This window comes from Gobius niger (assembly GCF_951799975.1).
Source record: "Gobius niger genome assembly, chromosome: 9".
In the NCBI taxonomy this organism is placed as follows: domain Eukaryota; kingdom Metazoa; phylum Chordata; class Actinopteri; order Gobiiformes; family Gobiidae; genus Gobius; species Gobius niger.
This window is the reverse complement of record NC_136860.1, coordinates 16690579-16715710: the sequence shown is the minus strand read 5'-3', so window position 1 is coordinate 16715710 and position 25132 is coordinate 16690579. Positions and strand designations below refer to the sequence as shown.

General features: G+C 42.2%; 2 protein-coding genes across 3 annotated transcripts; one reads left to right on the top strand and one right to left on the bottom strand.

Annotated features, from left to right (window-relative positions):
* Positions 1 to 1229: 1229 nt before the first annotated feature.
* Positions 1230 to 14679, bottom strand: LOC306968448 (E3 ubiquitin-protein ligase MARCHF4-like). 2 transcript variants are annotated; one of them, XM_079563799.1, is made up of 5 exons: positions 14268 to 14679; positions 13319 to 13956; positions 4979 to 5134; positions 3864 to 4056; positions 1230 to 1821 (listed from the first exon to the last, which is right to left on the bottom strand). In XM_079563799.1, exons 2-5 carry the CDS (start codon positions 13700 to 13702, stop codon positions 1400 to 1402), a joined length of 1155 nt encoding a protein of 384 aa, XP_079419925.1. In that variant the 5' UTR covers positions 13703 to 13956; positions 14268 to 14679; the 3' UTR covers positions 1230 to 1399. The 2 variants fall into 2 exon arrangements, with proteins under 2 accessions (XP_079419925.1, XP_079419926.1); XM_079563800.1 differs by having other exon boundaries at positions 14301 to 14679.
* Positions 14680 to 16223: 1544 nt separating this feature from the next.
* On the top strand, positions 16224 to 25060 carry LOC306968036 (SWI/SNF-related matrix-associated actin-dependent regulator of chromatin subfamily A-like protein 1). Its single transcript, XM_079563275.1, has 17 exons — positions 16224 to 16956; positions 17066 to 17399; positions 18384 to 18434; positions 18541 to 18801; positions 18891 to 18941; positions 19036 to 19219; positions 19313 to 19463; positions 19664 to 19825; positions 19916 to 19981; positions 20537 to 20677; positions 21742 to 21960; positions 22402 to 22472; positions 22785 to 22887; positions 23309 to 23491; positions 24257 to 24357; positions 24525 to 24621; positions 24757 to 25060. The coding sequence occupies exons 1-17, from the start codon at positions 16663 to 16665 to the stop codon at positions 24937 to 24939; spliced, it is 2652 nt and encodes an 883-aa protein (XP_079419401.1). The 5' UTR covers positions 16224 to 16662; the 3' UTR covers positions 24940 to 25060.
* Positions 25061 to 25132: the final 72 nt, after the last annotated feature.

The following is a 25132-nucleotide window of genomic DNA, read 5'->3' as shown; positions in this document are numbered from 1 at the left end:
TTATATAAAAAAAAAAACAATGGTCAAACTGGAGGATATTTTAAAGATTTCAATAACTGCCTGAGGCTTGTCTTCGACTGTTATTAGGATTTTGTCTAAAACGCATTCTTGATTTATGATATATTACTGCCTACAAAGAAAATGGTAATCATAACACTAAAATATTTACAAGAACAGGAAAGAATTGAGCTGTTTTCAGATGTTCCAACTAAAACTGAACGATTTTGCTGTTCATTTGCGCTTATATAAAACAGCTCATAATAAGAGCCCATGGGGACGAGAGATCTGGTTGTTTGCAGAGGACATATCTTAAATAATTGCTATTTTTTTTCCATTTGCTCGTAGCAATCATTTTAATTGCATTCATTATTACCTGTCCAAGTTTAAACTAGTCAAAAATGACAGCTTTTTGCCTCATAGTTGAAGGCCTGCTTATGCATCTGATTGGCTGACATTGTGATACCTTAAAGGAACAGGCCACACTTTTTCCCATTGAGATGTTCTTCTCTGAGCTTAGATGAGTTGATGCGACTCGACGTCCGCGCAGTAAAGTGAAGATATTACTGTGCGGATGTCGAAATGTTTCTAAGGTGTTACGCCTATACAATATAGTACCCATTTTTACCAAAATCAACAAGTTGATTTTGTGTAACTTGGATCATGTAACTCATGTAACCGTATTTAAAAAGGGAAAACGTGGAAGAGCTTGGTCACTTCTAACTTCACCCCTGTTTGGCCCCATAGAGGAGAGGAGCAGAGGCTATATGTCAACATGTCTGGTCTTTTTGCGTGACTGAGCGCACGCACAAAGACCAGACAGGTACACATCAACTCGTCTAAGCTCAGGTAAGAACATATGTCAGTATGGAAAAACGGTGGCCTGTTCCTTTAAGATGCAAAAGTGTTTGGGGTGTAGAATGTAACAAAAATCTTGATTTGGTTAAAGGGACCGATGCAAGTTGGTTTAATTTTTATGCTCACTACTGCCACCTCAGGTCTTACGCGTAACTGCAGGTTCTATATTAAGCCCGAAGAGACCCGAAGTAACACCTTTTTGAGTGACAGTGCAGGATTTCAGAGGCAGTTGTGGTGAACAGGTCTGGGCTCATTCTAAACATTAGGACATTACTGGAACATGTAGGGGGAGGAAAATACATAATTTAAAAAAATGTATAATAAAAATGACGCAGGTGATTATTGTAAGAGGCTGAAGTTTTGTTAAATAGAAAAAAATCAGTTCTGATCGTATCTGCAAATCAAACGTTGACATTTATTCAATCCATGTAGGACATCAGAGATGCAATTTGAACAATCAAGACATGTACTGATCTGGTGCAGTTCATGGCGGCGTTGGCTGGTTTGTAAATGTGTCCTCATGAGTTAAGGCCTCTCTGTCACCTCACACTGTGGTGACTCTCATGACCAGCTCTCGTGTGCTGTTGCCGGGTTGGCTGCTGCTGCTGCTGCTGCTGCGGGGCTCCGTCTGCCGCAGGTGACTGAGGAGATGGAGGATGCTGTAGGGACAGTGTTCTGGTACCGCGCTGCCGTTGGTGGAGTCGGCGTGCGCCTCTAGTCCAGTGACCACTGTGGTGGATGTGGAGCCCGCGGCTGTAGAGGCCACCACCATGAGCGAGGAGGTGGAGTGGGACACGCCTACCCCAGTCTGAAAGGCCTGTCTAGGCTGAGTCCTGTCCCCCACCACCTCCTTCAGGTCCCCACTGTCTAGAGACTTGTCATAGTTCAGCACTTTCCACTGCTGGTTCACCGCCTGCCACCGGTGAAAGATCCGGAAAACTGAGGGGCCCTCGTGGACAATCAGAGCTGTAGAGGAGAAGAAGAGCAAGTGAGATGTCTTCCCTTTCAGTACTTTGCTCATCTGTCTCTTAGTGTGAATTGGCATTTGTTTGGGGGAGTTTCTTGCAATCTATCCAGAATGGGGACCAGCAAAATTAACACACTACTTTCGAATCTTTGTATTACTGTACTGTACTGGTCTAGTTGTTTTTCCAGAGTTTTGCAAATAGCATTTACTGGAGATTAGGCCAGAAATTGAAATAGGATTAAGGTTATAGTTATCTATATATGAGCGTGTGAGTGAGTGGTTGCCTCGCTTCTGTGGCTACAACTGCAGCTTACCACCACCAAGTATGGAGTGAATAATGACTACAGTGTGGCGCTTTGAGAAACTTGGTAATAGAGGCTAGTAAAGTGCAATACAAGTGTAAGCCATCATTGTTATTATAGGTGCAGGGGTTACAATTTTCCGTGCTATTCTCAGACAAAGCCACATTTGCAAAGATTTGATAATGAATGACTTTGCCATCAGACCGCTTTTAAAGCTTATACACATAATGGAAGACAGAACAGCGACAGAGATGGAAAGGGCAGTGGTAGAAAGAATGCAGCAAAACTGGTGAAAGTCTGATACAAGCACATCCGTCTTCCCAGGGTCAGAAAAGCTGTTCATTAGTCTCTAGGAGCTGTTCAATAACATCTTATCGCAGTTTGAAATTACATATTGATCCACTGTTCAATGAACTTTGAAAACAAAAATGTTAAAATCAGTCCGTCACATTATGGATCTAAATGTGTATTGATACTAAAGAGTGAGACCACATCATCCAGAAATCACGATAATAATCTCATTGTTTTCAAATGTATGCATGCACGTCTGAATGCATCACATTGGCATTCTCTGCTACTGATAAAATGGTTACAGTCCCAGATCAGGCGCACAAGTGGGGGGGCAGTCCCTGGGCTTTGCAAACGATGACCTTTTCAAAATATTAAGATCAGTTCCACCTCTATATCTTCAATATGCAGCCTATTCAGCCGAGTAAAGGTCAAGTCACAGTCAATAAACTCAGTATGTTTCTTTGGCTTTTGCATGACCATACATGCCTTTAAACTCTTGATATTTTTAAAGAAGCCTATAGGAGAAATTAATGAGAGTTACTTCCAGACACAGAATAGGTTTTGAGGTGGGAGGACCATATTCTCCCACGTACACATGCGCTAATGAAAAACAAAAAGAGTCTGCCAGTGGTCCATTCAGTGTTACTCTCGAAATGCCTGCCTTGACAACTATCACATCCGCACTGAATTTACTGAATCATCTTCTTCTTGCAGCACCGACTGGTTATTTCACTTCAGTTTCTCTCTTGAACTTTGTTTTCTGAGCTGAAATCTTAAGTGGAAGTCAAACCTTTTGCTCTGTAATGTGTGCAAGGTGGCAAGTTAATCTGTGTGAAGTGCGGAGCTAAAGACTCCACGGTCAATCTGAACAGCGCCACTAGAGACAGGCCCTCTGCGCTCCTCATCCGCCGTCTGCTCCTGTGACAGTCGCCGCGCTCTTAATGCGGGACGCCATCGCCGAGCTCCAAAACAGGGCTGCGTGCTTATAGCGCAGAGCCCTCACAGACAGGGGGAGGTCACAAAACACTTCAGTCACGGTAGTTTTTCACAAGTCAATGGGGTGTGCAAGATTCATCTGAATAATACTAATTTTAAGGGGTGAGATCAGAATTAATGGGTGCATGTGAGCACTTCATATTCATTGGTCTTAACTTTTTGCATTTAAAGACTTTGAGAAAACAAACACTTAAAATGCAATGATATAAAAACATATACATTTTCCTCCATGATTACACTACAATGCAATGAAAATAAAATGTTAAAAAGAATAATTAAAATGTTGTCATGATGTTGTGACACAGGTATTCAGACCCTATGTAGATCCAGTCTATTGCTCTCAATCATAGCCTCCAGTTACAGCAGATTGTAAAACAAAACAAAAAATTCAGATAGTCGGGTCGTGTGTGTTTGTCCTGACCCTACTCGATGTTAAAATATTACATTCTTACCGATGCAGACTACATCCATGAAGCCGTACATGCCGTAGCAGATCTGGAACAGCAGGTCCTGCCGTTGCCAGCGGGCCGAGGGGCTGAACGATGACCACACCAACCACGAGATGCTGGCCATCAGGAACAAGGAGCCCAAGATGGCCGCCGCGATCTGTACTTTCTCTATCACCGTCAGGGAGATGGCTTGCCACTGAAAGATAATTATTCAGAATTTTATTTTACTGCTAGTGCACTGTCATGTGCAGAAGCGACAATAAATAGCACTAACCTCAAAAGTTATGTTTAATTATTCACATTCAAAGTTAGTCAGGCTGTTAATTGAATTTTGAACTAAACGTGGAAGACCGCCCCATTCATAATATTCATTCACACATCGGGGTTCATCAAACCACACTAGCAAGTTAAAAGTGCAATAAAAGATGGGCCCAAATTCATTTTTTTAGATTTGATAAAGAGTGTGTGCCGAGTGTGCAAATTTTTGGCAAATAATATGCACAGCACATAGAGCAAGTCACAACATTTGGAGCAAGTGACGTACAGCTCCAAAGCAGGTTCCCACATTAGCTTAACATGTCATAATCAAACATGAAAGCAGGACAACATGGAAGTGTGACTTGTATTGTATTCATGCTGTGATGAAGGCAACTGTAGCTCTTGCAAATACGGTGCCTTAATCAAGATTATGCAGATTTTGGTGCCCTCCTAACTTCCACCCCACAATGGTACCTATGATCATGACATTATAAATTGATCTGAAAATATGTATTATGAATTTAATGTGCCATTTGGTGCCCTCTCCAGTACCCGGCGCCCTAGGCAACTGCCTTGGTCACCTATGCCCCGAGCTCCTGCTGTCTTGGGATGCACAAAAGAGCAGCAAGGCAGATGATCATTTTAAAAATAGGGTTCTTGTGCTTTAAAGCAGTAATAAGTAACTCATTAAGGTAAACAAGTTATGATTTTTGTCAGTCTTATACCTTTTTGGAAATATTTTTTTAATCTAATACTTTTCTATGAGTCAAGCCATGAGTCACTCTGGCATTGTCACTGTCACTGGCATTGTTAGGACTCACAACGTGCCTGTAAATGCCTCCAGCAGACGTGCGTCTCACCTGGAGAGGGTTCTTGGTGCTGATGGCGATGACCTGATACTTGTAGTAGCAGAGCTCACACGCCCACGAGCCTCTCTCGCTGATCCATTTGATGAGGCAGGGCTGGTGGGTGCAGCGGACTGACCCACTGCAACGGCATGGGCTCAAGAGCTCCCCCTGTGAGCGAGAGGCAAAGTCACAGCCAGATATCACAACCTACTCTTCCACACAGACACAAAAAAATGCCCTTTTTTGCTGGATCTTGTTTGAATGGTAATGTGCTCATCTATACAACTGCTGCTGAAATACATGCTTACTGCGACAATTCTCACAAAAGCACAAAAGCTGGTGTAAAAACAGGTGCCTAAAGCAATTACCGCCAATCCTCTCAACTTCTCACCCCCCGCTGAAAACCCATTTCACATGCATTGTATTGTGGGTTGCAACACGCATGTAATTTTTTTGTTGCTGCTCCTTTTATGCTCGTTTATTTATTTTCTCAGGGCTCTGCATGTGCTGTCAAGTGAGGAAGTGCATTCACTCTTTGAGCACACGGCACATAGCACGGATAATATATACACAAATAGCAAATACCGGCTTGTATTTGAAGCCAAAGCTTTGTCAGGCGCCGAGCTGTCAGGTGAGGCGCCTTGATTACTCCTGACGACTGACTCAGCCAATCAACAACTTTGTGTGGGGTATCATTTTCTCTGGCTTGTTTTGTCTTCCACTCAAACAGTGCAATTGTAAGGCCTATTTTTACATTATGGGTAAATAAAAAAATTATAGTTTTTTTTTCTTTTACATAAATTTACTGTACCTGTTCAAAACAAACCTCTGTATTTGATTAAGGTCATTTTTTTTCTGCTTCAAAAGCCTGCAACTCTGTGAAAATGCAGTTTGCCATTAGAGGACCACAGATTTACGATGGCAGGACAGGATTATTTTTGCCTTACGGGTTGGTTTGATTATTTAGAAATGACAAACCGCAAATTCATCTTATCCGGAGCTCAGAGGAGAAAAGCCAGACGAGATTGATTTAATGGCATCTCAAATAATGTTACCACCAGCCAAAGTATGCAGTACTGCACGACAAAAAGTGAAGTATGCTGCTCAACAGACAATTCATTATCATCCAAACATTTCAGTTTCTTTAACAATAAGAACTTCTCAAAGTCTACTTGAACTGGAGCACAAAGGGAGGCTTTCATTCTGCCCAACTTTCAAAAATGTTTCTTGTTCTGATCTGTCTGACCTTAAAATAAAACCCAAATGAATAAAACGCTCTAAATTTTACATTACAGAGGGTGTTTCTGGACAAATGAGGGATTTATTTCTCTTCAAAAGGCCTTCAAAATCATTAAATCAGATTTGTTTAGCTGTCATAAGATGATCCAAAAGCAGGCCAGACAATTCCTCTGAGTTCACGACTGTGGTTTGAACAAAAGTGAAATCTTAACAAATTCAAAGCGTGTTCTCTTTCTATAGATGCCTGCTCACATAAGGGGGACTGAGCGCCAGGCTGTATTGAATAAAAAGTAAATTAGCTGAGCCCCTGGACAGAGAAACCAGCTCCCTCAGTCACTCCGAGTTAGCCATTGTTACCTGTCTATTCAATATCCCCTCTCCTCCAACAGGCCATCCATATTGAAATGAGAAATCCAAAGCGCGGCGAGTGCCTAGATTACTTTCCCCGTACCGTTATTGAGCCGGCATGCCTGAACAGATGGCACCCCGGTCCATAGAGAAAGAATGGGAAAGCGGGTGTTGTATGGGGGAGAAATGGGCCTTATGCAGATGGACAAGGGTGGGAGTGGGTTGGCACAGGCTCCGTGGCACTTCTGCTGTGTCCAGTGGGACTCAGAGCCCTCGCTGTGACTGGCCTGTTGGCAGCCAAGAGATCACGGCGCGTCATGAGAGCTCCATATCAAAGCGTGGCATTAAGGCTCATGCAGACAGGCAGTGGTAAGTAAATGTCTTTTTCATCACACAACTATGATCATTACTGGTCCGCCACACAATGAAACAATGAGGTCTATTGTGTTGGAGAATGATGACAGGCATAAGAGTCGTGTGTGCGGCAGCTCTGATTCACAATGAAGGGGATTTCATAGAAATTACTGAGGTGGAAAGAATACTCAAAATTCATATTCAAGTGAAAGTTATGTTCAAATGTGGAGTAAAATATTCAAGCTGTGCCACCAACCGATTTATTATTATGTACTAATTACTAAAACAGAAACATTTTCAGCAACGTCAACTTGAAAACATTATTAGGGTAACTGTTTCCAGTAACACTATTTGTACTTTGCTGCTAGTACTACTACACCTATTGCTACTTCTTTGAAGTACTGTTTAAGTCTGCAACTATGCTAATCCTGCTTGTACTACATCATTTATTGTTGCTATTACGGAGCTGGGCGATCCCCCCCAACCAAAAAAAAATCTTTGATTTTCTTATAAAAAAATATTTTTTCCGATTTGATGCGATTACATGGGGGGCCCCGCATTGTTTTTGATGAAGTGCATCAACAAAGCCAAAAATAGCAAAGCAATCACTGTAAAGAACTGAAAAGTCACTGTGCAGTTTTTAACACAGATTTAAACATCCAACTCGATTTTTCATTCAAATCCATTTTTTGCCAAGCCCTATTACGATGTATATCAATTGTTATTTTTGAACTCATAACCGTCAATTTTTGAAACTATTAGCCATGTTTAACGTTCATACCATGGATGTAAATGGCTTGCACTATCTGTGTGCACATCGATAGGAAATAATATTTCCAAATGTATCGCTCATCTCATTACTTGCACTCTCATGACCTCGAACCTAAAACTGATCATCGGGTGCTGTGACCTGCGTTATCTCTCATCACGGACGCAACAATCTACATATGTCCAGCTCTACTCACATAGATATATCATTGTATCATTTTATCAGCACTGCTCCCCCTCCCGTCACAGCTCACCATAAAACAGCAGATCACTAATGTATCTTTCAACATTTTTGCATATTGGCTTGTAAACTTTGACCCCTTGGCCAAGTAAAATACAATCACTACATTATGTCATTTGACATAAAGGTGAATCTAAGAAAGTGTGTAGACATGTAGAGCCACTTAGAAATAAGAATTACATGGAACCAGGATCAATAAAACTCAATTAACTTACAGGGGAGAGGAAAAATCTTGGGATTATGAAATAGCCTCCATAGAAAGTCAATTTTTCACAATGGCCAAAGCCGATCATAGGCAGGGCCACAGGCGTTTCATTTTTAATGCTACTATATATACCCAGATTATTGCACACATCGTTACACAGAGTATGCACTTCAGAGCTATTCTTAAAGGTTAGAGGGGGTAATATGAAATCAGCGGCTCTAATTGATTTACCTATAATATCATCTTCCACACTTTTATGGCAGCAGAGTGACTTTCTCACAGTCAATCTTCTGTTTCCATCTAATACTGTGAGGTGACATGGTGGCTGAGTGGCTCGGTTCACAACATGAAGCCCAGTTCCCAGCCTATGTTATCAGGGTACAGTTTGCATGTTCTCCTTGTGTCTCGGAGGATGTCCTCCTGTCTCATTAACCTAACACATGATACAACAAGGGCAGTCCAGACCAAGACCCAAGCTCAAGATCTGACGATGTTCCCAGGTGTTGCGTTTGGTCGCCCACTCCTCCTGACAGGGCTAAACACACAATTCATTTCCCAATTAATAAGTTATAATTATTATAACCAACCACTCTTTGGATTACCGTTACACTTTCATCTCTAAACCTTTCAATACTGTATCAAAACTAGGGCTGCAACTAACAAAAACTTTGAACCAATTAATGTGGCTTTCATTTATTCTTTTTACAAACTGTAATTTGTAATGTAACCACATGACGTTAAGTGAGGAAGTAGTGAACTAACAGGCAAAAAAATATTGCTCTTCTCTCAGTGTTTGCATGTTTCGGAGTTTGAGATAACGATTATTTGATTACTAAAATAGTTATTTCAACATTGAATAGTCGGGATTAATCTATTTAGTTTTTTCAGCCCAAACCAGAAATGACTGAAAAGACAATTCACAGCTTTTCCCATAATAAATACAAGGAGCTGAAAATCATTCCGTTATATAACATGTTTATATGCCACAAACAGCTGATAAGCCATCATGCACTACTATAAACTAGACACAGTGCAGCCATATAGAAAAGAATATGGCGTTTAGTTGGGCCCTGAAGGCTGCTCATTGTGGCACGGACAAACGCAGTGTGCAAGTGCATTATCTGCGCCATGATTTAGGAAAGAAACATAACATTTCTCCTTCAGAGGCGGAGATTCAGCAGCAGCGGCCCCAAAGGGCACTTTATAACTCTCCATGACACTTTAGGAAGGGGCTTTTTATACAGCCAGTGTAAATGATTTCAATATAACTATGTGTTCAGGCACAGAGGGGAGCTCATGAAGCCTTTTCCTTAGATAAAAAGTGTAATTCTGGAAACAATGGGCGCTGAGCAATTATCACTTAAAGGGGAACGTGTGATTTTTTTTTCAAGACATCCGCTTAATCACCTACTAGCACTTTGTAATAGGAATTATCATAATGAGACACTGGATAAGACTGTTTAGCACCTAGTGAAATTTGAATGAGAAATGAAATTGGCTGTACGGTAGTAAAAAAAAGTAGGGAACATGCCTGAAGAGGGCAATCAAGGGGTAGTTATCCTCATGACAGGTATGCTTACTATGTGGGCATTTAAAGGCTGGTGTTCTGCAGCAGAATCAGCCAGCAGAGCCTTATTAGTCACCATACACAAACTCATGTGAGGAGCAACATCAGCCTGCATGGTTCAACGTAATGGTGTCCATGGTGCACAAGTACTAATACTACAAGCATTACAACAACGACAACTACCATCAGTACTAGTGCTACAGAGACTAAAACTGATAATAATTATAATGGAAGAATTTTCCCAATAGAAGCTAACATACTGTGTCTATTAAGTTTCATCACTTAATGAATCACTCAATGTTAATCTGAATAAAATAAAAATAATAGGAAAGAGTGTAAGTAAATAAATTAATATGATCACCCGCCAATATACAATGTCAGTATGTGGATGCCTCTGTGTAATTTATTAAATGTTTCTACTGTTTATATCGTTATAAGATGACCGCTTCCATGCACTTCTGACAAAAACATAAACATGATTTCTGCATGATTGCTAAATTACTACAGCGACCATTACCACTTGTATATATGAGCACTGGAGGTCGGCTCGGTGCATATTAAATCCGAGTATAAACATTTCCAACGATTGGGTCAAGCAATAAAAGCCCATTTCCCCTGCCTCGCTGTGCCATTTGTATCCCGCTACACTGTGTCTTTACAGGGCAGCCTTGAGACGGAAGTGTTTTGGAGGTGGATTGTCAGATCAGATACAGACACTCTTGGTCAATGTGACAACCCCGAGGCTAAGGCAGAGCGCTGGATAACAAATGTCCCATAGCCCGCCTCTCACAGGCTCCATCGCTCCTCGTTTCAGACCGGGCCGAGGCCTGTTTACACCTCGCCCGATCCATATTTGGACTTGACCCAAACCCACGGAGAAAGACAATGGGGGGAAAAGGAGCCCAGAGATTGATGAGCATCCGCATGATCAAATCAAGTGCTATTGACGAGCTGCGATTTCTCATGAAAACTTTGAGGCCATGAGAAATACAGCAAAGCTTGAGGCGGTAATTTGTGTGCATCATCAGGGTGCGCTAATGATGTGCATAAGTTATTGAAACGAAGAAGAAGACAAGTGTTTCAATAGATTCTTTCTTTATATTAAAGCAGTACTAAGCAACTTGTCTACCTTAATAAATCCTTTCCGTAGTCACCTTGGGGGTAATACAAGTGTTAATGGGATGATTGGGGGGGTCTTTCATCTCCCCCGGTGTCTTTGGCCAGAAAACCACAATTGCAACTTTCCTGCCTCCAGGTCGGAGCCACCAATACACAATAAAGGAATCACGAAGAAGAAGCTAACAGGCTAACGGGCAAAGCTAACTGCGGGCTAGCGCCACTTAAACAGTATTTACAGACAAGTTTGAGTGAAAAAAATTTATCTCCATTGTGTAATTGGATGTACAATATCCCTCTCTCTTAGTTTAAATAGACCTCCAGATTGTTTATACTAATAATACAAGAGGAAGAAGAAGCAAAACATCTTCAACTCAATCAACCCAGGCCAGTCGATGCTATTTGAAAATCTCTGCAATGTGTTTATCTCCAGTGCTTGCGCTTGTGTTTTGCATCTATAAAACTGTACACTATCTTCTATAATGGAGCCCAGTAACAATAGCGGCGTGCCAAAGCTTTCTGCTCATAGGAATCCTTTCAAATAAATGTCAGTAATCATTAGTGAGCCATGGATCAAGGGTGGACTCAAGCACTAAATTGTGGCTGGAGTAATTAGCAGATAAAACTTAGATGATGTAGCCAAACAGTGTGTAATGAGCATAAAATAGGCGATGCGCGGGTGAGGGAGGGCCACAGATAATAGAAAATAGATCTGTATGCAGAAGCAAAGGGTGAGGGCAGTTCGATTTCAGACGACTCAAGTGGACTCACAGGGAGGCTCTAAAACTGTGCAGTCTATCATCTTGTTTCAGCCCTGTAGTCAAGTAACATTTTTATAGATCATTGTAGACAAGAAAACTGACAAGAGATGTTGCAAAATAGAAACAATTCATACACTCCAGAAAAAAATACTACATGCATTTGATAACACTTAAGCGATTGTTGCCAGGAATTAGAATGAAGACGGAGTTGCCAATTGTGTGTTGGTGGGGGGGTCAGAGAATGTAAGGCAGAAGGGCAGCCATGCGTGTCTCTCGTCTACAGTAGTATCTCATGCAATCTTTACCGGTAGCTTTGTGACTGAAGCGAGTGAATGAAAAATAAACTCTATCTACCGTTGTGTAATGTACGGCACCTTGAACTAATATAAAAGATAAAGAGTTTGGTGCTCATTGCAGATTACTTTAGAAACACGATTCCTTGACAAAAGGCACAATGACAGTGACTTTACTGTATTGGAAAAAGACTGGACATTGTTTTCTCTCTCTGTGAGCCCAGAAAGCATCAAATGTAATTCTTTGAAAAAACAAACAAAAAACAGACATAATCAATGAATCACAAGTTTGATTGGCAGCCAACACTGACACTTATATATACTGTATACTGTACCATGTTTGAGAAATGCACTCAGATACACGACCAGCTTGCCGCACATCAGTTCTCCTGCTTTACTTCCCATATCCTCTTCATCTCTATGACTAACCGACCGCCGCGCTATGACGTGCTCGCCAACATGTGCTCAAAGACTCTGTCACACAGTGTAACTAATGTCTCTGCAAATTGCTAAGCGCTGGCGTTCCCTGTAACAATTTATTATTTTTTATTGCAGCCCATCTTAGCTGTCGTGTCTCAGATTTTCCCGTCCTGATTGATGTAGTGCCACATTATGATCAATATTAGCCCCAAAGGCGTGGGCTGGGGGTGATTAACTAAAAGGCTCTCCCCGTCTGTTCGTCGCACTCCTTTGTGAGCGTATCCAAGTGATATTGGGGATTGGGAGAAGAATTATTAGATTTTTCCCATGCATGTAATGTGCGAGATGAATCCCTTTCTGGCTCTAATGAGTTGTTACTGCATCTCAGTGTATCCTCCACACTTGTCAACTATGGGGACAAGGTATTTCATTATCCTCCCACTGGTAGCTATAGCTGTCTTTCATGCCACACGGTGTGCTGAGTTCAGATTGGAGTGGGATTTCTCCAGCAGCAGTACAGCTCCACAAACACCAAGGCAGAAGGGTTTCTTTCTTGACCTGGTAATGGGCTGTTCATTGTGACGGGTCCTACGCTGCCTGCTGAAGAATAAAGATGGCAGTTTCGGTAAAAAGACAATTATTCTCATAAGACTCATCCCCAGAGTATGCGGTGTAGAACAAGAAAAGAGACAATAAGGTCTATAAATTCAGAGAGTTTTCCGTCTTGAGTCCACCCTTCTATTGCATTTCTAGCATCTCAAATTCATAGTAGCCTATGAGCCTGTCTAAAGTGTGGTCTGCTGAAACATGACACCTTCTCATAAACCCTGAAGTGCACTTGTTACCACTGCTTTTTCCCCCTTTTTTCTTTTTAGGAGTAACACTGGCTGAAGGAGTTTAGCTGCACTTGAACACTGAACTCACTATAAACCACAGTAGCACTTTTTAAAACAATAGCAGCACCTGTCTTGCCTCGCTGTGCCTCTTTGGACAACCTTGCTTTCTGGGGACTGCATGCCTACTGGCTTTCTGATACTCACATGCTCAGGGCCCTGGAAGCAGATCCTGCACACGGGTGTTCTGAAGCCACTCTCGGTGTAGCTGGTGAGGGAGAACCTCTCTTCCAGCTTGCCCTTCGAGCAGTCATCAGAGGAGCTGCTGTGGCCACGCAGAGCCGCTGACAGCTCCGCCGCGTCCACCCATACGCCCGCTGGTCCACTGGCTCCCGCGGCAGCCGGTGCGGGTCGGTCCCCCACTGGCTGCTGCTGGTGGCTTCGTGTCAAAGTGTTGTTGTTGTCGGACTCGGTGACGCCTGGCTCATGGCTTGCCGTCGCTTGGCTGCTCATGGGGGCGAGCAGGAGCACCCTCAGGTCACCGAGCAGGACGCAGCAGCGGCTCTTCAGCATGCCCTGGCCGCGCAGCATCAGCCCCTGACTCCGGCCACCAGCTCAGAACACCGCGGAAAGGAGCGGGGAGGTACTGGCGTGTACTGTACGTGACCCCGGCATCAGCAAACAGTGGGTGTCGTGACAAGGCACACCATCCAAAACTGTGAGATTCGATATCCTTTTTCCAAAAGCAATTTAATTTTCTCCCCAAAATATGCAAATCCGACCGAGCAATAATTCCAATTGATGCAAACAAGTGTCTGAAGCCATTGGGCTGGACAATCAGGTGGCTAAAAAGAACAAAGTGAATGTTAGATTGATAGGAATATGGATTCAAGTAACAAGCGACGGGCTCTAACTGTGTCCACTGTAATTTCCCCGCTTCAGTAGTCTGCCTGCTCTGCTTAACATGAACTACAAGAGGGGCTATTATCCAGCGTTCACGACAGGCTGAGGATAGCTGCAAATGCAGTCGAAAACAACGGGGTTCATTTAAATAATAACCAACACAAAGAAGTGACATCAAAGCCACATTTCTCCGGAGCTCTTAAAGCAGATAGCTACAATTATTGATGGCGTGGCAGGTTAAGAGCAGTCTTACCTGGCGAGCTACACCGATTTCTTTTGGACTCACAGTTTCAGCGTTTGTTCATGGATGCCCAGGCAGACTGCAGGTCTGGAGCAAGTCTGCGTGAAGCTTACATCCCGAATTATTGCGTTTCCCTTTCCCAGGGACACGCCAAAGGGGCTTAAATCCGTGCGTAAACATCCAGCGCGTTCAGGACTGTCCTGCCGCAGGTGAACGCTTTCTTGCTTGTGATCATTGGCCGTGGAGACGGTGCTGCAGCTTCAGCCCCATGATTCCTGGGACAGCTCCCAGACGCCACACGTCACCACCGCACAGTGATGCAAGCAGCCAACTCAATGGCTTCTACTACAGTATAGATTCAAGCGGCAACTGGACATCGGCAATAGTTTGAGTTTGCGCTGCAGTAAAAAAAACAAGATACAGGGACAGGTCAAAGTAGGATGGTCTTCCATGCACTTACGCACAGAAGCATGAGCGCACTAGTGCAGACTATATGATGCCTATGCAAGTAGATATAATAGAGAGCTAAGATAAACAGGACAAAACTGGGTCTAAAATAGACCAAATGGATGATTAAAGTGTCAAACCACAAAAATACCCAACTTAAAGAACTAAAATCAAAAGATCTGTAATAAATAAAGTCTAAAATAAAAAAGTTTAAAATGTGTGCCACCTACCACAGTTTGAGAACCACTTACTAGAACCTCCAAAACAGAGCTTAAGTTGAGCACATTATTTCATTGTTATTCCTAACTTGTGCAAACTGGAAAATACTCTGTTTTAAATATCATTTAAGATGGACCTTTTCTATTCACAACTACATGCCTCCTGTAAATGTCCTGCACAGGAAACAACAATAAGAAAGAACTCATTCTCCCTATTTCAGTGACCCTCCGGAACTCAGGCCAAGAGCCTGTGGTGTGTGATTTGTTTTGTATTGAAATGTATGGGTTCACTGTCCTTGTCATCATTTCAGTGTGTTTTTTGTTGTGGCTGTCTGTGTGTCCAAGACAAATTTCACTCGGGACATAAAGAAATCTCGAATCTTGAATATCATAAGGGGACTAATAGATGCAGTACATGCAGGAGGTAACTCACTGTAGATCTAACAGTCTGTCTATCATGTCTTATGCAAAGCAAATATTTACTACAGTGGAAGCTCATTATCTTTGTAGTTTTTCAATTTTAGGATTGACTGTTCTGAGTTTTGCAATCTAGCTCAACCCTCTCCATTTACTCAGGCTTTGAACTGATAAAATGAGAACAAGCATGATGCCTGTGGACTTTGAATTTCCCCTTTTTCCTCCATGTTATTCTGTGTGGAGGGACATTGGTGAATTACTTTATTCCATATTGAACCGCCAGTACAAAAAACAGGTTTTCAGAAATTGTAATTGTGTTTATGAGCGTCATAAAGTGTTAGGGTAGAGAGGAGGAAAGTCAGGCATAGACACTGGCTTACCTGAAAATAAACAGAAGAAGTCATCTCTGATATGGTTGTTGGTCATGGGACAGGCCAGGTTTATCTTCATGCTGTGAAGACTAAAACTGAAGCATGAATAGTAATAAATAATAGTTCTTCTGCTGGCTATCCTTTGTGTTTATGAGAGGCAGACATGGTAAGGTAGTTCCATGTCTGCTTTTTGTTTGAAAAATATAATTATTTCTGATCATTAGGACACTTCAGTAATTATTCACTTACATTTGTCAAATTCCTATTGAATTATCAGCCCCAAGATTTGTGTTGCCCTTATGTCTATAGCCAGCAATCCATCTGAATGACAGGATGTGACAGAGGATTTCATTATTGATTTATTTGGTGATGAAAAGTGCGCGTGCACATGCTTGCTACTTTTCGCCTATGTGGGCTTGGTGCTTTTTGAGCATTTTCCTCAATGCCATTATGATAAAACAAGTGCTGGAACAATGATATAAAACAAGGTCATGATACAAGCATTAAAAAGCCCATTGATGGAGAGAAGATCGCAGATAAATCTATGTAAAAACTTCCACAGCAAAAACACGTGCCTCCTTATTATTCTACGTCACATCCTGCGCGGCAGAAAGGAACTACAGCAGCAAGTTCACTTTAGCTTTTTAGCATATTTATATTATAATTTACTGTTGCAGACTGATCTATAACGGAGTTGCTTGTAATTTATCGCGATCTCGACTAATGGATTACCCACGTAGCGTTCTGTTGCTGGCACATTTTACATTAAAACTTTATTTTTCCTCTACTGTTGCGGGTTAGCATGCTACCAATAGCATTGGATGCTACGTCAACGTTAGTTGACGCTACTGTAAACTTCAGAGCAATACATAACTGTAACATTACCATATGATCTTAAACAGATCCACGTTGCCTACTGCATATTTAAGTCGGATTATCTGGTAGAAAACCATCATGTCCAATCAGCTGACGGCAGAGCAGCAGCAGAGGATTGAGGAAAACAGGCGCAGGGCTTTGGAAAGGCGAGCGCAGAGGCTTGCCTTCAGCGGGTCATCGGTGCAGGGCGCTCAGTCTCACAAGCCAATTGCAGCCCCGGTCCGTAAAGAGCCCCCAGTGCCACTGTCGGACTCAAATCGATTTGTGCCCCCATTTAAGAAGGACCAAGCAAGCCACACCAAAGCCCCTGGACCAGCCGCATCAGGCGCACAGACCAGCCGCGGTGTGTCCACTGCACCTCCTCCTAGAAAAGTGAGAACTGTTCTTTATGAATTTATGGATATTATATTAATTATGGAGTCCTGTTGGATGTTTTTTCCCCTCCATAATTATTGTTTCTGTGTGTTCTGTGTCCTTGTAGTTACAAATTATTGATGTTCAACCCCAGAATAAAGGTCAACATGTTAACAGCCCAGTCTTGTCTGGAGGAAGTCTTGCCGTGAAGCCAACACATCCCCAATCTAGTAATGTTCCCTCTAGCAACTCTTTTTACAAACAACCCAGTAAATCTGTCCCAAATCCAGTGGCAAGGCCTGCTCCAAGCTCTTTTGCTCAAAACCCTGCACCTGCAAAGAGACCTGCCCTCTCTCTGAGAGGCAAGTGTGTACCGCACACTGAGGGGCGCTTCAGAGTTGAGGTGGGATTTCATGCTCAGCTCATAGACGTCTTCAAATCGATTCCTTCCAGAAACTTTGGTAAGTATTAGTGAGTACAGCAATTGGTGTTTTAGCTTAGAGACAAAAACTTGTTATTTGATCAAAAGGTTCATGGCTTGTACCACCACATTATTATAGTTTATTATTATTTGTTAAACTTTGATGGGTTGATGGTCAGTTAAAACACAGAATACACTTCTCCACTGCTAGTACTCAGCAAAACCCTGTCAAAACTGATCCTCATTTTTTTTTGCATTAAAGGAATAGGCCACCGTTTTTACATACTGAGATATGTTCTTACCTTAGCTTTGACGAGTTCTTTAGGACCTGTCTGGTCTTCACCCGTGCCTTCAGTCACGTAAACACAGCGCAGACGGCGTTAGCATTTAGCCTCTCCCCCTCTCCACTATAGCTCCAAAACAGGTCAAGATAGAAGCTACCAAGCTCTTCCACGTTTTCCCTATTTAAATATGGTTACGTGAAGTGTTACACTACAAAGTATAATTACACAAAAATTAACAATGTGGATTTTCTAAGCGGATAAAAAGGGGAACTATATTGTAAGGCGTAATAATACCAGGAGTAGTTCGAAATCCGTGCAGTAATCTTCACTTTACTGTGCGGATGCCAAACTACTCCTGGTATTACTAGGCCTTACAATATAGTTCCCCCTTTTATCCGCTTAGAAAATCCACATTGTTTAATTTTGTGTAATTATACTTTGTAGTGTAACACTTCACGTAACCATATTTAAATAGGGAAAACGTGGAAGAGCTTGGTAGTTTCTATCTTGACCTGTTTTGGAGCTATAGTGGAGAGGCTAAATGCTAACGCCATCTGCGCTGTGTTTACGTGACTGAAGGCACGGGTGAAGACCAGACAGGTCCTAAAGAACTCGTCAAAGCTCAGGTAAGAACATATCTCAGTATGTAAAAACAGTGGCCTATTCCTTTAAAGCTGTTTGCTCTGCCTCAATGTATTTTTCCTGAAACATTAAATTATTAAATTATTTTATTTATTTAGACCCAGCTACTAAAATGTGGAACTTTGGTCTAGAAGACTACCAACACCTAAGTAAGTATGTTACTCTAACCCAAAGCTAATATAAAATGTGCATATGTATAAATATAGGGTGTGGAGGTGTAATATTCAAAAAATATACTCTCTTTGTCTGCTCTAGTGCAGGATGCAGCTGCCATCGCCTCAATGTCTCTGGGGCCTCTTGAGGGAATGGAAGCACCGGACATTGAAGCTGCCACAAGTCGAGCCAGAGATGGAGCTGCTTTGGGGGCACTGCTGAGGCTGTGCAGTGGGTGGCAGAAACCTGGAGCTATCTTACAGGGCCAGTGTGTTCTGGTGTCTCCATCCAAGTTTGAAGTGGACATTGGTTACCACGTAGATGTCATTGCATCTTTCAAAAAAATGCCAACCAAGAGTTACGGTGACTGAGACCTTTAGTATTTTCTATAAAACAGACTATTTTTTGTTTATTTTAAATGTTGATCATCTTTTATTTGTTTTGTTTGCAAGACATGTCAACAAGAAAATGGAGCTTCTCACTTGAGGATTACAAACCACTCAGTAAATTTTAGCCTGTCCTTTGTACTATACATTTTAGTTCTTTTCGCCTGCTTGGATTAGCCACCTTTTCTAAGCCTGCTGTGTTCTTACTCAGTGGACCTCCTGAGTGGGATAGCAGCCGTGGAGGTGGAGCCTCTTCCCAGGGCAATAATCCAGGCTTTCTGTGCCAGGTTTGAAGGGCCTCAGGCCAGGTCTGTAGATATCCCTGAGGCAGACCTTTCCAGCATTGACCCCACACTCACCACAAGTCTCATGCCCTTCCAGAGGGTGGGAGTCAAGTGAGTGCCTGTTTAATATCAGCAGTGATTTTCTTTAGTTAAATAATAAAGAACGTAATGTTTTATTCTAAATATACGTTTTCTTCTTTTAAGTTTTGCCGTCTCAAAAGAGGGTCGGCTTCTCCTGGCTGATGACATGGGATTAGGGAAAACCATCCAAGCCATTTGCATAGCAGCCTACTATAAAAGTGAATGGCCTGTACTTGTGGTGGCTCCTTCATCAGTTCGATTTACATGGGCTGAGGTAAAGTATAGTAGCAAATCCTGAGACAGCTTTTTCGTATCTCACACGGAATCCGGCCTTGGAATCAGGAAGTAGAATCACAGGATGCTGTCCCATTAAAGGACACTTGCCCTCTAGCGAGATTTTTATCTTAAGCTTTTTTTCTCGTGACCACATCAGAGTAATTTGGGTCCATAATAAATTGTCCCTGTCTTGTGTAGGCCTTCAGGCGCTGGCTGCCCTCTCTCGAGCCTGATAGCATTAATGTGGTAGTGAAAGCCAAAGACAACCTCCGCTGCGGTGTGGTCAACATCATCAGCTATGACCTTTTGAGCCGGATTGACAAACAACAATCAGGAAACTCCTTCAAGGTTCTGATCATGGTGAGGGAAAAAATCAATAAACTGTAGTTCACCTGTTAATGTTTTAATCATCTCTACTAGTACTTTCATTTTCACCCACACTCTTTCCAGGATGAATCACATTTTATGAAAAACATGAAGACAGCCCGATGTAAAGCTGCTCTGCCTCTGCTCAAGGTACTTTGTTCTTTCATGAAGAGATTTATTGATGAGACGCACACTTTTATGAACTGGCATGGAGCTCCTTACCTTGTTGTCAACACAAAAACACTGAAGATCATATTCAATCATGTATTAATACCTGAGAGTATACCTGGGTATTTTGGAAATGACCTCACATGGGTACAGCAGAAAACAACAGAAAATAATTGCCGCAAATAGATTTCAGAAAGTGGTATGTTACAGCATCCAGCTTTGGTTTAGGAATCTATCTATGCACTCTACAACAAAACCTTCAAACCTCGTGAGACTGACGCGTCACGCCTTTTTTCTTTGTTCCCTTTTGATGTCTCCTTTCCCGTGTTATATTAATGAAGTCAGAAACAAAACTGAAAAGTTCAAACACGGTTTTATTTCATACCCTGTGGATCACGTTGTCGGATATTTGCCGTGTGTCATCCAGTCGCATCCCAGGTGCCGGTATGCCCCAGCGGCGATAACACATCCCACTGTTTGGTTGGGTGCTTTTTTAATTTCTTGCTCTGTCATCATCAGTCTCTCTTCAATCCATAGGCAGCGAAGAGAGTGGTTCTTCTGTCTGGGACCCCAGCCATGTCCAGGCCTGCTGAGCTTTACACTCAGATCCTGGCCGTCAGACCCACACTTTTCCCACGCTTTCACGACTTCGGGGTGCGATATTGTGATGCCAAACAGGTACCTGTGCTCGGCCACAAAAAAACATTCAAGTTCACTTTATTTTTACTCATCCAAGGTAGTTGTAGATAATTGAATATGTACATGCCACACTTGTAACTTCATCAATAATACAATAGACACATGAAACTCCATTTACCCCGCCATTGCATACTCAAGCCTCCAGTGATAGTGAGTCAGTTAAAGTCCACACATGAAAGTCCATTATATAATTTGAACAAAGATTTGAACGACAATAGCAGCCTAGCATCATTTAGCATGACAGTTAATCTCTTCACCCCCACCTGAACCGAGCACATTTTCTCCAGTTCAGCTGTGCCCAAATCTAAAAGCTTAAAGAAAGCAACATAATAGCCGGAAAAGCCGCAAAAACGCAACAAAACGTTGACAAAAGTGACAAAAACCTAACAAAAGAGCAACAAAAAAAAACCCCAATGAAAAACAAAACAAAAACATGACAAAAAAGAGACGAAAATACGACAAAAACGCTTCAGAAATTTGAGGAAAACGCGGCGACAACATGACAACAAAGTTACGATCACTTTTGTAGGTCTTAGCTTTCAAATGAGGCATTACACTGGCCTTTTATAGTCAAGAAGCTTTTAGATTTGGGCAAAGTCGAACTGGAGAAAATGTGCTCTGTTCAGATGGGAGTTAAGAGGTTAGATCTTGGCTTTGTGTATGTATACTGTACATTATAGATTAATAGATAGCTTATTGGAGACTCATGGTCAAATTGTAAAACACGGTGTTTACACAAAGACGTGCAGCACTGGAGGAAGGAGATCAATCAGGGTTCAACAAGCCCCAGTTGTAGACTTTTCTAGTTGAGCTTCATAATTTGGTACGCCGTATTCTGACATGCGACTGTGGTGGTTGTAGACTGGATCAGGTTTTAAAGCTAATACTAACCTCAAAGAACAAATCTGCATAGAGCAAAACACTCGAAATCTCCAAATGTCTCCCGTCCTCTCACTTCACTTTTTCCTTTGCCACTGTCTGCCCATGCATTTCGCAATTTTCTTTCCCCCGCGCCGCGCCCGCCTTGATCCCCTCCTCTTCAGATGAACTGGGGCTGGGACTACTCGGGCTCGTCTAATCTGGCTGAGCTGAAGCTGCTGTTGGAGGAGTGTCTGATGCTGCGGCGCCTCAAGTCAGAAGTCCTGTCTCAGCTCCCCGCCAAACAGCGCAAGGTGGTGACAATTACCATCGATGGGATCAGCACCCGCACCAAAGCCGCGCTGTCTGCCGCCGCCAAGGAGCTGGCCAAGGGGCACAGCAATGTGAGTCACAGAATGGCCGCACAGTTCGAGAAAAGTAGAAATATCCCCCCCATTGATTTCAGGAATTATTGATGCCCCTGTGTTTATCCCCATCTTGAAACTTTTTCAAGATGGGGATAAACACAGGGGTAATTGTTTTTTTAACCCTAACATTTTAGTATCAGACTGCTACATAATAAAAGGGAAATGATTAAAAGAGGCTGCCATTCATTCAAACCCACCGTGAGTGATAATTTGTTCTGAAAACGATGGGGAAAAGGCAATGTTCGTGTTTCCCAAAAGGTCCTCTGAGGTCTCTGTGATTGGGAGTGCACGAGAATGACCAAGGGATCGGAATGAGTTGCATAATCGCGCTGTTCCTCTGAGTAATGGCGGCGTTATTGAATCAAGCAGAATCTCCTGTCAGTTCTTATCTCGGGCTGTTTCTTATCTATTTCTCAGAAAACAGAGGAGAAGGAAGCGCTGCTCGTCTTCTATAACTACACGGCCGAAGCCAAGCTGCAAGCCATCATGTAAGTACAGTCAGGAGGTTGAGTTCACGGCGTTCAAACAATATTGAAACAGTATTTGTGCGGATAGAGAAGTTTATGCTAGTTTTTGTTTTATGTGGATAGGTTTAGTAATTACTACTGATTCTGCATTTTGACAGTTAGATGGCAAATTCTCCCATTGGATCCACCTTCCATCTCAATATAAAGTATAGGCTCTGGTTATGATCACATTAATTCAACTTTTCCCCTCAGTGTCACAAGTCAAATCAGCTTACTGTCAATGGCAATGAGTTAATAATATATTTAACACTCCGCACGTTTTCTGGTTTGCAGGGAGTACATCACGGACATGCTGGAGTGTGGGAGGGAGAAATTTCTCGTCTTTGCACATCACAAGTTAATCCTGGATCACATCACCGCAGAACTGTCCAAAAAGGTGGGTAATGCCATGTACATACAGTGTCGTTAATAGAACGATTATAGTCGCATTTTTGTTGCAGTTCCAAACACCACTTTGCCTTTGGGCAAACCCATCACAGAAAAGTTAGAAAGCCATTACCATATACAGCCGGGCTTTTAAATGGGGCTTAGTGTAATGGGCCATTTGGTTTTTTCCTTTGCAAAATTCTTCACGCAAATAATGCTTTACTGCGGTTTTTATATTGTAAGACAAATATCGGCTTATTTCACAGTCGACAATTGGCAATTATGTGGTTCTCTTTCACTTGGAGAACAATGCATCCTTAACTTATACCTTTTAATCATGGTAAATGCAAGATAGCAGTGCTTGAATATGCTACATTTTGCTAAACAGTAGAGGTGTAATGCATTGTTAACATTCCTGTTCTCTTGGACAGGATGTGAGTTTCATCCGCATTGATGGGGCCACTCCCTCAGCTGAGCGGCAGCTACGGTGCGAGAAGTTTCAACACTCCACTAAGCCCTATGTGGCGGTGCTGTCTATTACTGCGGCCAACATGGGTCTGACTTTACACGCTGCTGACCTGGTTATCTTCGCCGAGCTGTTTTGGAACCCCGGGGTACGTTATAACAAAGTCCCTCCAGGGTCTGAGGACATTTCTGAGGCATAATCATTGGTATGGCTGACAAGGAATGTGACAGATTTGACAGGAAGTAGTAGTAGTAGTAGCTCTAGCTTATAATTGCGGAGCAGAAGAAGTAATGAGAAAGTGTCCAAGACAGACATCCTTTTTCTCAAATTGATCCAGTCTCTGTCCATTGAAGACAGTTTCTTTAAGTGTGGCTGGGTGCAAATTAAACTGGCTAGACATCTGCCAATAAGAAACCTAGTTCAGTGTCATTCAGTGAACACTTGCAGGTACAGTATGTGCTGGCAAAATATGTTTCCCTTTCTATAGAAGTTTATCAAAAATGCAAAAAATATGGTCCATTCAATTTTACTCAAAAGTGGCTCTGTGCTTTTGCTTTTGAATATCCAAATTTCCGCTCATACCTCTGATCGAATTGTTTTGTGTGTGTGTGGCATATTTAGGCGTTACAAAGCATTGAATTTGACTTGCTGTTACCTTTCATAAACCTTTTCCTGCCTGTCTCAAGAAGACAAAACCTTGCAATAGTGATACCTCAGGCTTTCTAACAACATTATTAAGTAATATTACATGCATGAATTTCAAGGCTTTAAATCTTCAATTGACTCGTCTCTGCTTCTCACAGAACGTTATCACTCCGCAATAGAGCTGTTCAGAATAAAATAAACTATTGTAGCAAGCTATTCCAGTGTGATCTTTTATCATAGCTAAAAAAGATTGTGTATTTGGCTGCAGGTTCTCATTCAGGCGGAGGATAGGGTGCATCGAATTGGACAGACCAGCAACGTGAACGTTCACTACCTGGTTGCCAAGGGAACTGCTGATGACCACCTTTGGTATGTATCTTATCAATGGCAGAAACATGTTGGCAATTCACCCTGTACTTAACAGCTTCTTCACCAGTGTCAGGCCCTAAACTCGCACAAAGACTGTTAAAAGGCCTAATTTGGGGCTTTGTTTGATGTAAGTGCGATACGTATTGATTTTTTTTCTACCTGTACAGGCCGCTTATCCAGGAGAAAATGAATGTCTTGGAGCAGGTTGGTCTGTCCGAGTCAAATCTCTCAGAAAATGCAATCAACTCCAGCTTCCACTCAAAGGTAATACGCTTGGATACAGGCTGCGCACATCGCTTTAGCCCGTGAGCTTTCTGAGAATATTTATGTAACCTTGTATATGAAACGCTGATAGAATCTTAAGAAGTCAAAAGTGCGTTTTTGATTTTGTTTGTTCAGGACCCGAATCAAAGAAGCATTATGGAAATGTTTCAGAGATCGTTCACAGCTGAAGACGACATAGATGAAGCGCTCTTAGTGGAGGCTGCAAATGAATGGGACGACGGCACCACACCTGCAGTAAACAACTCCGACAGCAAGAGTACTGACAAAAGAAGCATTACGAACTTTTTCAGTAGATAATGTGTAATTTTTTATTGTATATATTTGTAAGTCCTGTTGGATTTTCTGTTAACATTCATATATCATGACTGACGTGCGCTTTCTGTTGAGGAAACAAAGTATGTATATTGATGCGTTAATAAAAAGGCAGAAGTATTTCCCTGACTCCAGGCTCTGCATGAATAATTAACACTCCCCAGCAGAGCGGTAAACA

Bases quoted from the DNA above. Each gene is read 5' to 3' on its own strand.
- LOC306968036 (XM_079563275.1), top strand. From the start codon at position 16,663: ATGTCCAATCAGCTGACGGCAGAGCAGCAGCAGAGGATTGAGGAAAAC. The intron at 17,400-18,383 runs GTAAGTATTAGT...TTATTTATTTAG, and splicing joins GATTCCTTCCAGAAACTTTG to ACCCAGCTACTAAAATGTGG. The intron at 18,802-18,890 runs GTGACTGAGACC...TTTGTTTGCAAG, and splicing joins AATGCCAACCAAGAGTTACG to ACATGTCAACAAGAAAATGG.
- LOC306968448 (XM_079563799.1), bottom strand. From the start codon at position 13,702: ATGCTGCGCGGCCAGGGCATGCTGAAGAGCCGCTGCTGCGTCCTGCTC. The intron at 4,057-4,978 runs GTGAGACGCACG...ATTATCTTTCAG, and splicing joins GCACCAAGAACCCTCTCCAG to TGGCAAGCCATCTCCCTGAC. The intron at 1,822-3,863 runs GTAAGAATGTAA...TCTCCTCTACAG, and splicing joins CATGGATGTAGTCTGCATCG to CTCTGATTGTCCACGAGGGC.